Raw genomic sequence first — 13,186 nt, 5'->3', positions numbered from 1 at the left:
ATAACAAACTAATAATAAATATAAGGAATAAGGATTAATAACCATAAAAAATAATACGTAAATTCCTTACTACTGTCTAGTAACTACTCAGTACTCAGTGCATAACGAAATAACATAAATAAATTTCGTTATGACTCAGTGTATCAAAAGTATCACAGATATTATAAATATATTAATATATTATGTATGTACTAAAGTTTGTAATTTGTATTATCTAAGCAGTAGTATAGACGTACAATGAACATTTTTAATTTTATCATGGCAGTTAAAGGTTTGTGCGCTGGTTAAACCATCACTATAAAAAAAGCAATTACCTATCATTGCAATCAAATACTGTAAATAATTACAGTATTTGTTGCAATTTTCTGATTCATTCATAGACCTTATACTAGGTAGATTCAGTTAGTAAACGGTCCGTGGTTTCATTTTCTTACACGATAACTGATAACTGATAAGTCACATGTGATAACCTTCCTGGTTCCATGTCACGGGTACAACTGTGTACCGTGTACTGTACTATTAAGTACTGTACTACTGTGTAGTCCACGACTCGCGAAGACAAATCATGATTTAATATTATATTTAATAAACCGTGACCAAAATAAAGCTTATTATAGCTATCACCATAATAGTTAAATAGTTTAATTTATACTTAAGTAACAACCGGTGTTTGTTAATACTTAATAATCATTAATAATTTGACACTCAAAATGACGTTCAATAATCAAATGATGTCAGAGAAATATTGTTAGATTAAATTGCATGTAATAACTAATTAATATAATATCGTCTTTCTTCACTGGTTTGATAATTATTTACATAAATAATTACAGCATTAGAGCAGTTTAACATCTCGTCAAATTCAAAGTTTTTAGTTCTTGACTTGCCGTGGAGTTTTTAAAATGAGTTATACGAATAAAGTTATTCATAGTGGATATTTTAACGATACTCTTAGACAATGGCAGTGTCAAAACACTCAAATTACTTCTTTAAATTTAATGTATCCTATTTTTATCTTGTAAGTACCCATAATGTAGATTTAAGCCAACTATGATTTTGGAATAATTCAAAATGTATGTCTAATAGAGATGAAAAGGATGTAAGAGAAGAAATAAAATCAATGCCAGGTATCTACCGACAAGGATTAAACCATGTTAAAGCCATGTTGGATCCAGTTGTTGAGTCAGGGCTTAAATCTATCTTAATTTTTGGTGTGATCAATAAGTTATCAAAAGTAATATTTTAGTTTTAATTAACTTTATGAAAAATATTAACAATTGTTTTTTTAAATTAAAAGGATCAATGTGGAACACATGCTGATTCTCTTGAAAATCCAGTTATTCAAGCTTTACCATTGTTAAAGAAATGGTACCCAAATCTTGTGATAGCTTGTGATGTAAGTAAATATTCTTATATAATGTTGTATGGTGACTAGTGGTTTCAGTAATGCTAGTTCTAGATAATATTTCATTCATGTGGAAATATATATACTTCTATATCCACATCTCTATATCACTAAACATATTAAGAACATCTTAATAAATATTTTTATATACCAGGTATTAAAAAATTAAAGAAATTTATTTTAATATTTGTTTTGATACTATAACTACATTCAACAATTTTTTTCAATCCTAATTACATAATATTAGAATTAAATACTGTTTTAATTGTGATAAATTGATAAAAAATGTCATGACATTTTTTTTTCTTTCAATATTTAATCCAACTTTTTATGTAATAATATTTTTCCATATAACTGTTTTAAAGAATTCCTTTACCTAATAGATACTAAACATTTCAGAACCTTTTTTGTCTTAAAATAACTGAATATATATGATGCATCTCATTCTCATACTTTTTAAACTTAAATATAGTATAGTTTATATGTATAAGGAATAACATATTCAGAAAGTAATTATTCTTTGATTGTCGTAATGTCGTTATGAGTATATTAAACTAAATTGATCAACTGATCTATATACAATATGAATATAGAAAGTTGAATTCTTTAATAATAATAGAAATATTTTATTCCCCTATGTGAAGAGGATTCTAAATGTATAAGGATTGTACTTCTTGCTCTAACTGATACATTCAACCACCAGCACCTTCAATTTCCTCCAATAATTAACATTAATGTACTAAGTACTAAAATGGTAGTATATTTTTTTAACATTTATTTGAAATACACAACCTATGTAAAAGTTATTTGCAATAATTATAGTGTCATAAATTACTAGGTGATATATAATTTTTATTCATATAAAACACAGGTTAAAAGAAATTAACCAGAATTTATAGTGTTTTTTTATTTAAATGCAAGTATAGAATGCAAATGCTTAAATACATATATTTATAAAATCTTAATTAAAAGTTTAGTTCAGTCCATAACTCCATTCTACCTGTAACTGTATACATAAAGGCAATATATCTTACGTGTACCTAATTAAGAACGTGTTACTGTACTTTATACAATACTTTGAAATATTGGTTTAGTTGTTACTAATGTATTTGGATTCTAGGTGTGCTTGTGTCCATACTCGTCTGATGGACATTGTGGGATCGTTGAAAACCAGCAAATAGACAACATAAAAAGTATAAACAGGATAGGAGAAATCGCATTGTCATATGCTCTTGCTGGTAATTATTTAATTATGGTATAAGTCAGTAGATAGGTCATTAATTCATAACCTTTTTAATCTACAGCAATCTTTGAACATTATTTTGAAATATGCTGGTTTTTCATAGTAATATTATAGTGGAATAAGGTTTATTGTAGTTATTTAAACATACAGAAAAAAAAATTTGCTCATAAAATAATTGTTTTATTATTTTTAATTAATTGTTTCTAGCTCCATAGCTACATAGCTAATTATTTGTCTAACCTGAATAATTATTTAGTACTATTTTATGTTATTTATAGGTGCAGACATTGTTGCTCCATCTTGTATGATGGATGGGCATGTAACAGCTATTAAACAGAGTTTAATGAAAGAGAATTTGTTGAGTCGAGTTAGCGTTTTATCGTATTCTGCCAAATTTTGTTCTGTATTTTATGGACCATTCAGAGATGCTGCAAATTGTGCACCAAGTTTTAGTAATCGTTCGTCATATCAAATTCCTGTAGGAAGTTCAAGTATTGCAGAAAGAGTTGTGGTAAGTAGAATAACTGTATAGGCTGTGATTGGAAGAATTTCTGGGGGCCTACTTCTTGAAATTGAATTGTTCAAGTAAACTTGTAGACCATGTAAATATTAATCTGGATTCTGGATACTTGCCTCTGTACTTTATATAATGGTATCCTCTAAAGTACACATATGTAATAAATGTTATTGAGTTAATCAGGGCCTTAAATTATTCAGAATCTTTGAATATTTTTTATCACTGATTATAAAATAAATTACACATTATATACCAAGTTTTAAATGTCTTAAATACTGTTATTTGTTTTACTGTTAATTACAGTAAGTTATTAAAGTTAAGATTATAACATATACATATGTAAAAATTAAAAATACATGGCAGTTTAAGAATATGTTATTGAACTTTATTGAACCAAAATATAAATAAATATATATAAATTTATTTCTAACCTTAATTGTGCAATTTTATAATAATAAATAATGTACCTATTAAAGAAACAATGTTGATAATTACTTTTATATAATTTTAGGATAGAGATATCTCTGAATCTTGTGATATGACTATGGTAAAACCTGGTATGATGTACTTAGACATAGTAAGAAAAGTTAAGGATAAACATCCAAATATACCAATATTTATATATCAGGTAAATCTTATATTTTTGTTCTTTCTAGAAAATAAATTTTATGTTTATTCTATTTAAGGTGTCTGGAGAATATTCAATGTTATATTATGCTGTACAAGCTGGTGTAGTACAATTAAAAGAGGGTTTAATTGAAATTTTAAGGAGCATGCGACGGGCCGGTAAAATATTTTATTTATTAATAATTGATTTCTTACTCTTTACATTTGTTTTTATTGTTTAGGTGGTGATGTGATTGTGACTTACTATACTCCAGAAATTTTAAAATGGTTAAAAGATGTACCATTATTATAAATATTATGATTTTACTGTGGGCCCTGGTGTATATTTTCTCTAGTATTATAGTTTATTTTTTATTTTTATTTTGACTGGGAGTACATCCAAAGGTTTGGTTGGTTGTCCATTTGGCAGAATTTTTATTTTTATCTGCTAGGCACAGTTTGTATTAAAGTACCAAATTTGTACCACAAAATAATATACTCATTCATACTTGTTATCAGAAATAAAAGGTTAATATATATTATAAAAACAAGCTCTCCTCATTTTTTGTATTAATTAGAATTTATTTTTATTGGTGTTTAAAATGGAAACTCTGGTGCTATGTCAGTAGATCTGTCCCCGTTCTTGCTTTGGTTGCTCATTCTCTTTCGGCTACTTAAAATTATATTCTTACTTCTAACAAATTGCCTCTCTACGAAGCAGACTTTTCTTTGTTTGTACTTGCTCCTATAATAAATTGTGATGTCCTAGGTCATTCCCTAGATTTTCTTAAATCCTCTTCCCCCAACTTGGTCAATGGTCTTTTTCAGGATTACATTCACCAAACCTTTCCTCTTTTTATTTTAATTTGCACCGACGGTTCGGTCTCTCCTATTTCGGCCGGCTACTCTTTTTTCATTGCTGAATTACTTATTTCCTTTACCAACAACCTCCCATCAATAGCTTCTTCATACACAGCTGAATGCTTTGTTATCATCAAAGTGCTCAAACTTATCTCCACCCTACTGCCCAATAAATTTCTTATTGCTACCGATTCGCTTTCTTGCCTACAATCCCTCTCTTCTAATGTCTTCAACTCATCACCTAGTCTTTTTACCTTTTTGATCAGGAACCTTCTTCTTACCCTCTCTAATTCGGGTTTTGTAATTCAATTTCTCTGGGTTCCAGGCCATACAGGTATCTTAGGCAATGAAATCGCGGATTCCCTGGCCAAAACCATAGCGTCCATTCGAATCCAGCTAGTAATTTGATTCCTTGGTCGGACTTCTGTCCCATTCTTAAATCTTGCGTCAATCGTTTATGGACTAATTCCTTCACAAATCTCCCTCCCAACTATGCCATTTGGTACAGAAATATTAACACTAGCATTCCATCCAAGCCGTGGTTTTCCAGTCTAAAATTATCTCGTAAAGTAATTAGTTCTTTTTCCCGCCTTCGTTACGGCCACTCTTTACTCCCCTCACATTCCTTCAAATTATCCTTGAACAACTCGCCTCTCTGTATTTTTCCTCACATTCCAGCGGTCTGTGATTTTGATCACATTGTATTTGACTGCCCCTTCTTATCGGCAAAACGTTCTCGCTTCTTTTCTCTCCTTCACTCTCTCAACATTACCCCCGACGCTCGCCAAATACTTTCATCACAATCTGTTTCTGCCATTACCGCCACAATTTCGTTCTTTCTTAATTCTGGGTTACTTATATAATAAACTATAGCATGTACAATTAATTGTTGAGATTAGTTGTAAATTACAAAATTTCAATAAAAAAAAAAAAAGAAACAGTTTAGTTTTGGATTCAAGGTGTCTGTCAATTTAAACATTAAATATTATTCAAATTTAAGTGAAAGTTAAGAAATTTATATGGGTAACCGTAACACTAATAATTACAGTTTAAGCCTCTGCTCAGCATTAGTAAATCTAGGGTTTTGCCTCCAAACCCCTTGGGGCTACAATCGCTAACTTGATGGTGAGGGGAGAGAGCATACTGACCTTCGGGCAGGCAAATGACCTTACAAGTAAACTTAACCTTTTTAGTTAAAGTAACACAAGTATAGTGGCTCCCTTCACCTACCTACCCCGATCGCCAAACTCTAGGTCCTCCGAGCGACATTAATGTAGTGTTCCGCGCATATGTACGTATAATCGTAAAATCGCAAACTTCAAAAGTAAGTCCGAGCTCAATTCTGGTTGCACCATCGTTCTTCAACTCGTCTAGTTACATAATAGTTTCGATATAAAAAAAATAAATTGGTGAGGGAGAACTAAACTGCGTTTATACCAATTTTAATTATGTTTCATTTATTTTAAATTTAATAAATCCTGAAACATAGGAAAACAACGCCCTAGACAGGGGCATCAATCATCACTTATAATGAAAATAAATAATGATATGTTTATTTTGACAATAACAAAAAAAAAATGTCCCAGATCCTCATAAAAAAGTAGAACGATTTCTAAATTAAAATGTACAAATATAGCTATCGTTGGTGGGAGTATGGTAACAGGGAGGCATAGTCCCCCCTAGTTACGCCTATGGACATGATATGATTGTCCTGCTCTGTTGTTCCAAATACATATTATTAGGTATTTAAATGGGTTTAAATCGATTATAATTCTTCACACACATATAAAAAAATAACAGGTTATTTTAAACCAAATAATATATTATTTATGAACTATGTTGGCAACACTTTGAAAAATTAAGTGTTCCAAGTTCCAATCATGACTATACAGTAATACAGTATACAATTACTTGAAAGTTAAACTTGAAACAATAGCTGACCGTAGGCGAGCAGCTGCTAATCTCGCCAGGCCTTTTTTGACCAAATTATTACAAGGGAAAATCGATTCACTGTACTCATTATTATCACAAACATCTTTTAATATTCCATTCCGGACCTCATATCCCAACATTTTCCCTTTTCACTCCCTACTTCTAACAACTAATAATTATGGTCAAATATGATCCACTCATCGCTACATGAATTTAGGTAATCGAGACCCTTCTCTGTTCCTTACTTTAACAATACTTAAAATGTTTTAAACAAAGTATTGTATATTTGTATTAAATGTATAATTTGTAAATTGGACGAAAGCCTGTGGTTGTATTATAAAAATTAAAAATAAAAAAATTATTTGAGGAATATTCGTTAAATCATCAATTAATTTGATTATTTATTAATTGTTCAACAATCAATCAACACTTAAAAAAAAATTAAAAACCGATATTTGGTAGGTTATTATTGAATCCCAATACATACATATTAAACTGAAAGGTGAAGTATCGTGATAATTGGGGAAAATATAGAACAAAAATAAAACCATAGCTGTTTGTTAACAGCATCGATTTTATGATATATTATATTATGATCAATGGCATTGTACTGTATTTTAATAATATTGTACTACATGAGTATAACAACTAGTTGATACATTTCGTCAAAATATAAGAATAAAGAAAGCAAACGGAAATGAAATAGTTGAGTTTGTTACAGATTTATTTGATGTTAATATTTATTACATAGTTTCTAGAGTTAATAAATTCCAAGAAAATATACAACTTTAACAGTTAAATATTTTTATATCATTAAACACTAATTATATTACTTATAAACATAATTATGTTTAATGAATTTTAATTGCATTCAAAATAGTTCAAATGCTAAAAAGGAATTTTAATAAATTAGATGAATACAATATAAAAATAATTAACAGGAAAACAAAAAAATAAAAGTGTAAAAAATAAATAGATCTTTATCATTGTTCTAATATGCTCTAACAAAAAAGGATTTATTTACTTTAAAGATTAAACTATAAAATAATATAACAAAAAATAATTTAAAAAAAACCAATACATGAATGTATTTAAAATAATAACTAAAAATAAATATATAATAATCAATAAAAATCAAAGTTTATTATAAACATAATTAATTTTTGAGAACTAATAAAATATAACAACAGAAAAAATATAATGGTCTGTAAACATAGAACTAATAAAAAGGTACATTTGTATTGTATCTTAGGCATCATTTTAAATGAAGTGACTAGAAATTTTTAAAAAGGAACACGTTCTTTTTTAAGAATTGTAATAATAATTAGTAAAAAATCACTTAACAAATTTGAAATAACTTAAAACAAAAAAAGGAAGATAAATAATACCTACCATTTAAAACTGTTAAGAATATAAAATGAAGAACAAATGTTTTATGAAATTCTGAGAGTGGTAGTTATACAATAGTTTTGACACAAGTACTATAGTAGAAAAATTCAATATAAAATATTTTAAATTTGTAGGCACGCTTTTTTTTTTTATAATTATTATTGCTGTATCAAAAATGATGAACTGCAATAACTCAAGTTATTCAGTAAATATAATGTAAATGTAAGTAAATAAATTTGTTAGCGCTAAAAACATTGTGTTCCATTCTTTGTCCGATAGTTATTAAATGAACTTAAAAAATATATTCGTATAAGATATTTACTTTGTTGCATATGAACAACTTAGTGTATAAAGTTCCCATAACTACAACAATATTTAATAAATATTAAGAAGACAAACGGTGTGGTTATGATAGAATAACCTTAAAAATTAAATGTATACTTTATATATCAACTGAATGGCAGATGGAATTTAGAATATTCATGTTACATTAATATATCTCAGCTACAGTCAATCATAATAGTACTGGTATTTTGAGAAGCAATTCGCCTAATTCTTGGCCAAAAGCGTCTAGCGGCTTTTCGAGCTTTGCTAATTGTCCATCTGACAACACCAAATTCACAAACTGTAGTATAAATATACTTCAAAATATCAGTAATCATATAAATTAAGGAAAATATTGTAAAACGCTAAATTATGTTAAATAATACTCAGGTGTTAACTAAAATGTAGGGATCTACTAACTACAAGTAAATATAAATAGATGGAAATAAAACGCATTTCAATGTTCTATTCAAAACTTAATTAAAACAAACTAATCTATTTATAGAATGACTGGAGAGGCCAAGCAGAATAAAACAACTTTTCTCTAGGAACTTGACTGTTTAAATTAGAAGAAAATCCACCAATCTCTTTTGTAAAAGGTTGCAAGAAACCACTGCAGGCTAGTAAAATCCCTATTTACTTAAGAGACTAAACTATTGTGACAAAAAGAGCTTTGGTCTTTAAGAGCACGATACATACGTACATGCCGTCTCTGTCTGGTAAATGTACGACATACCGAAAATTGTTTTTTGTGTGTAAGAATCACTCAGGCTATAGTCCAAGCTTAGCATACACTTTAAAGAGGAGTTGACTGTACAATGTTGTTTTCAATTTTTTGATATCACAGAGATGAAACAAGTTTCACAGTAAATGTTTGCCTCTTTATAGTGTGAATATTTGGTTGTTTAGTTTGGACTTCAGCCTGAGTGGTTCTTACCTGTTATAAAACAATTTTTTTTCTATCTTTTGCATTTTTAAGATGGAAACAATATAGGCGGGTATAGCATCTTCTTAAGCAAAAAAAAAAAAACTTTTATGTATTAAAACAATAAAAATACTGGAGAAGGTACTAGGATACCGGGGTGTCAGGTATACCTACTGGCGTCTACTTTTATATTGAGTTTGAGTAGATCACTGTAATGGATGAGTTTAATTTGATAAATCATTGTATACAAAAAGAATTCTCTGGATAGAATCGGTCCGTTGGCCAATATTTCAAGGTTTATTTTATTCAGTATTATTTATTTATTTATAATGGTTTAAGTAATTAATTTTTCTATTATTATCAAGGTTGATTATTTTTATTGTGCCCCTGAAATTTATTGATAATCATTAGAAACGATGCAATAATGGGAAATTGCGTTCTTTGAAATTCTAAAGGCAAAATTGTTCTTAAAAAAGTCAGATTTATAAGTAGAAAGTAAAGGATTGAAAATACCTACAGCCGATTTATATGTAGTTATCACTTATCATCGAATATAATACTAACCAAACTGCTTACCATTTTATATATTAAGATTGCTAGATGTTATAAACTGGAAAGTCAATGGCAACATATCGTACAATGGTCTAAATAGGTTCATGGTATAAATAGTTTAAAATTAAGTTAAAAATTATGAAGATATATGTTTTAATGTAATTAATGATTATAAAGAACTTAGTTATTGCCAGTAAACTACTGATGTTGGTTATAGTTTAAATTTGTAATTAACATAATTCGTATTCAATAGATAAATATAAAATTTTAAAAAGCTTTGCCCACCACCATGACACAAGTCAAGTCCCAGGCAAGATATTAAAAATATATTTTATTAATTTATTAAAAATAAACATATATATATATCTTACATGATGTTTACCTAAAGTATGAATACTCAATATTAATTTTTGTTTAAAAGGATATAAGATCATCCATTGTTGGTGTCCGCCATTTATATATAGCACATATGCAAACCCATCTTTGTTAATTCCATTTATCATATAATAATAAGGATGGAATGAATGTAACCTATATTATACAATGTATATTTAATAAACATATAGGAAAAATTATAATAATGCAATTAGTTGAATTTTACCTGAAACTCTTTCTCTCATAAAAGGCAATTGCAGATGAGTTGCTGGAAAGTACATGTAAAAAAATTGCCTTACAGTTTTGAGATTCTGCAGAAGTCAAATGTGATACAAGATTATCTAACAACAATGACGCTATGCCGTTTCGTCTATATGCTTTAGTAACACCTAAACTCAAGATATATCCAACTTGAGTAAATTTTCCTGCAGATGGCGAAACTACTTCTCTTTCCTATAGTACATATACATATATAAATCAATGAGTTATTGATGTATAAAATAAAGTAAAAAATTATTGATAAAATTCCTACATAAAAATGTTATAGGTCTCTAATTACATTTCAATGAGTAGAAAAATATTAAAAAATAATTTCACCTTAGGTGTTAATTTTATATATAGTTTGATTTCAGCTACTATAATGCCAACAATAGCAGATTTATGTATAGCAGCTAAAGAATAAAACTTTGGATTTGATGTTATGTCTTCATACCATGATCTAGGGTATTCCACAGGAAAACAATCTACACACAAAGCGTTCACCTGCAATAATATTAGTATTTTAATAGACATTTAACCAACATACAATGCATTGCTTAAATTATGGTGATTAGTCTCGTAATAATACTAATAGATAAAGGAGTTTATACAACATTGAATATTCATGATATTACAAATGAACCAAAATATACATTTCACGACACTTTTTTTTCACAAAAAAAAAATTATTTAATATATTTAATTGTTTAATATATGTATTTTGAATAAATTAAATGTTCTACAATTTTCCTAAACGAAATATTTATAAAGAGAGTGTCCAGTAAAGATTTACCTATTGCGATATCTCCTGAAACAATGGAGATATCATATTCTTGGTTTTTTAATAAGACTCACAGGGACAAGAACTACAAATATTTTATGTTTTAATTTATTTTAATGTTTTGGTAACAAAGTTCAACAATACATTTTTTTATTTAATTATTTTCAAAAAAATTGAAACAGCCATTTTGTATTGTTGAAAATATTGACGTTTCAAAATTCATTTTTAGTATAATCTCCTGATTTTAATTATTTTTTCTAGTTTTGAGAAAAATTAACAGGCAAACATCAAATATTTGTAGTTCTAGTTTCTGCGAGTCTTATGATAAACCCAGAATTATGATACCTCCGTAATTTCAGGAGATATCGCAATGGGTAAATCCTCACAGGACATTCTGTATACATCTGACTTAGGATGCCTACACATATAATTATTAATCATTCTTATTGTTCATAAGTCATTATGAAAATATATTATGCAGACGATAAATTGCAGAATAGGTTAGTTTATTTAAATATAAAATTTTTTTTAAGACAGGTGTGATTGTGTGAATAACTATACATATGAAAATAGATTATTTATATTATCAATAATTAGAAACAATTAAGCACTCCATAATTCAATTGACATTAACAAGGGCACAAATTGATAGAATGTTTTTTCCTTCACTCGATTTTAAGTTTGATATATTTATTATTAGAGTCATTCATAATATTTAATATGTATCACCATTTAAAATATTATGTAGGTAAATAGTAAATTACTTCATTGATATCTTGTGGGCATAAAAATCTCAACTGTAAATTTGAAAGGTCATATAAACCTACAGGTTTGATTTGTTGCAATGTTGAAGTTCTCTCCAGATACCTAAAGCAAAAATAAAATATTTATTCAATAAAAAATACTTTTCCATATGAAGTTAAAAAAAGTGTACCCTTACCAATTAAAAGTGTCCATTCAGAAGACAGGATCCATTCCGTAGAATGAACAAATTTAAATAAAACACTACCTCACTCAACTTCAACAAACACTATTGTAACTAACATAATTTATTATATATATTATTCATAAGAAAAAATGAATAATATTCATATTCCCAAAAATATTACGTTTGCAAGTTAATTATTATTGTTTACTATTTTGATATCAATTTATTATCTATGGTTATCACAAGATTTCAGATTTAGCATTGGTCCTCAAAATGTCTTTTTATGTACTTAAAAGTTAAAAGGAATATATCATTTCCAGTATTTGGAAGGACATTATATAGATATGTACATTATACTTTTATACTTTTATAGTAGGTATATATATGTTGTAGTTTTACTTATTCTGTGGCCTGTGGGTATGTATGTCGTATACAGGTGGGTACGCGGGTACGCCGTCCCAGTGTCCCACTACTCACTAGTCACTATTGTCACAGAATATCTAATACATTAATACGATAATCGGTAATAAAGACCAAGAAAAAAATACCTATCAGAAAAAAGGTGGGCAAATGGGTACCGACCTGCTGTACAGTATGTGGTGTTTAGACAGTATGAAGGGGTTATAACTTATAGCTAGTGGCTACTGGCTACTAGCTGTAACGGATGGGTTAAATTTGAATTATGTTAAACATAATATAATTGACGAGGTATAATAATTCTATAGGTAGTTAAAAACCCAATGAAGGAAGAAAAAATAAATTTGAATTCAATGATTTAAAATTAGGACAGTCTGTCAGGCAATAATATTAGTTATTAGAGTTATTACTAAGTGTCATCCAAGTATAATGTATATTTAATGATGTTTTTTCTATAGACATAATATGAGGCAGCAATGCAGCATTACACCTACAGTCTGCAGCACTGGCTAGAATATACATTATACACCTATGCATTTGTATTACATAAGCATTTAATGGGGGGCTGGGGGGCTTGGGGGCTATAGTTGCCTCAGAATTTTGTAAAGCCCCCTTGGAATTCACTAGAAGTTCCGGCAGCGTTGTCGATACCACAAGAAAAAAATAGGCAATA

The 13,186-nt window shown here is 28.3% G+C and overlaps 2 protein-coding genes across 2 annotated transcripts; one reads left to right on the top strand and one right to left on the bottom strand.

The window, feature by feature from the left end:
* The first annotated feature begins 512 nt into the window (after nucleotides 1-512).
* Nucleotides 513-6,787, top strand: LOC111041981 (delta-aminolevulinic acid dehydratase). The gene is made up of 9 exons (XM_022326458.1): nucleotides 513-764; nucleotides 834-1,018; nucleotides 1,087-1,234; nucleotides 1,298-1,396; nucleotides 2,526-2,643; nucleotides 2,927-3,159; nucleotides 3,677-3,793; nucleotides 3,852-3,951; nucleotides 4,014-6,787. The coding sequence occupies exons 2-9, from the start codon at nucleotides 903-905 to the stop codon at nucleotides 4,082-4,084; spliced, it is 1,002 nt and encodes a 333-aa protein (XP_022182150.1). The 5' UTR covers nucleotides 513-764; nucleotides 834-902; the 3' UTR covers nucleotides 4,085-6,787.
* A 1,221-nt stretch (nucleotides 6,788-8,008) lies between these two features.
* Nucleotides 8,009-12,308, bottom strand: LOC111042031 (N-alpha-acetyltransferase 60). The gene is made up of 6 exons (XM_022326524.1): nucleotides 12,109-12,308; nucleotides 11,933-12,035; nucleotides 10,727-10,891; nucleotides 10,356-10,582; nucleotides 10,181-10,285; nucleotides 8,009-8,607 (listed from the first exon to the last, which is right to left on the bottom strand). Exons 1-6 carry the CDS (start codon nucleotides 12,123-12,125, stop codon nucleotides 8,454-8,456), a joined length of 771 nt encoding a protein of 256 aa, XP_022182216.1. The 5' UTR covers nucleotides 12,126-12,308; the 3' UTR covers nucleotides 8,009-8,453.
* Nucleotides 12,309-13,186: the final 878 nt, after the last annotated feature.

The sequence above is a fragment of the Myzus persicae genome, unplaced genomic scaffold, assembly GCF_001856785.1.
Source record: "Myzus persicae strain clone G006 unplaced genomic scaffold, MPER_G0061.0, whole genome shotgun sequence".
In the NCBI taxonomy this organism is placed as follows: domain Eukaryota; kingdom Metazoa; phylum Arthropoda; class Insecta; order Hemiptera; family Aphididae; genus Myzus; species Myzus persicae.
This window is presented reverse-complemented; position numbering and strand designations above follow the sequence as displayed.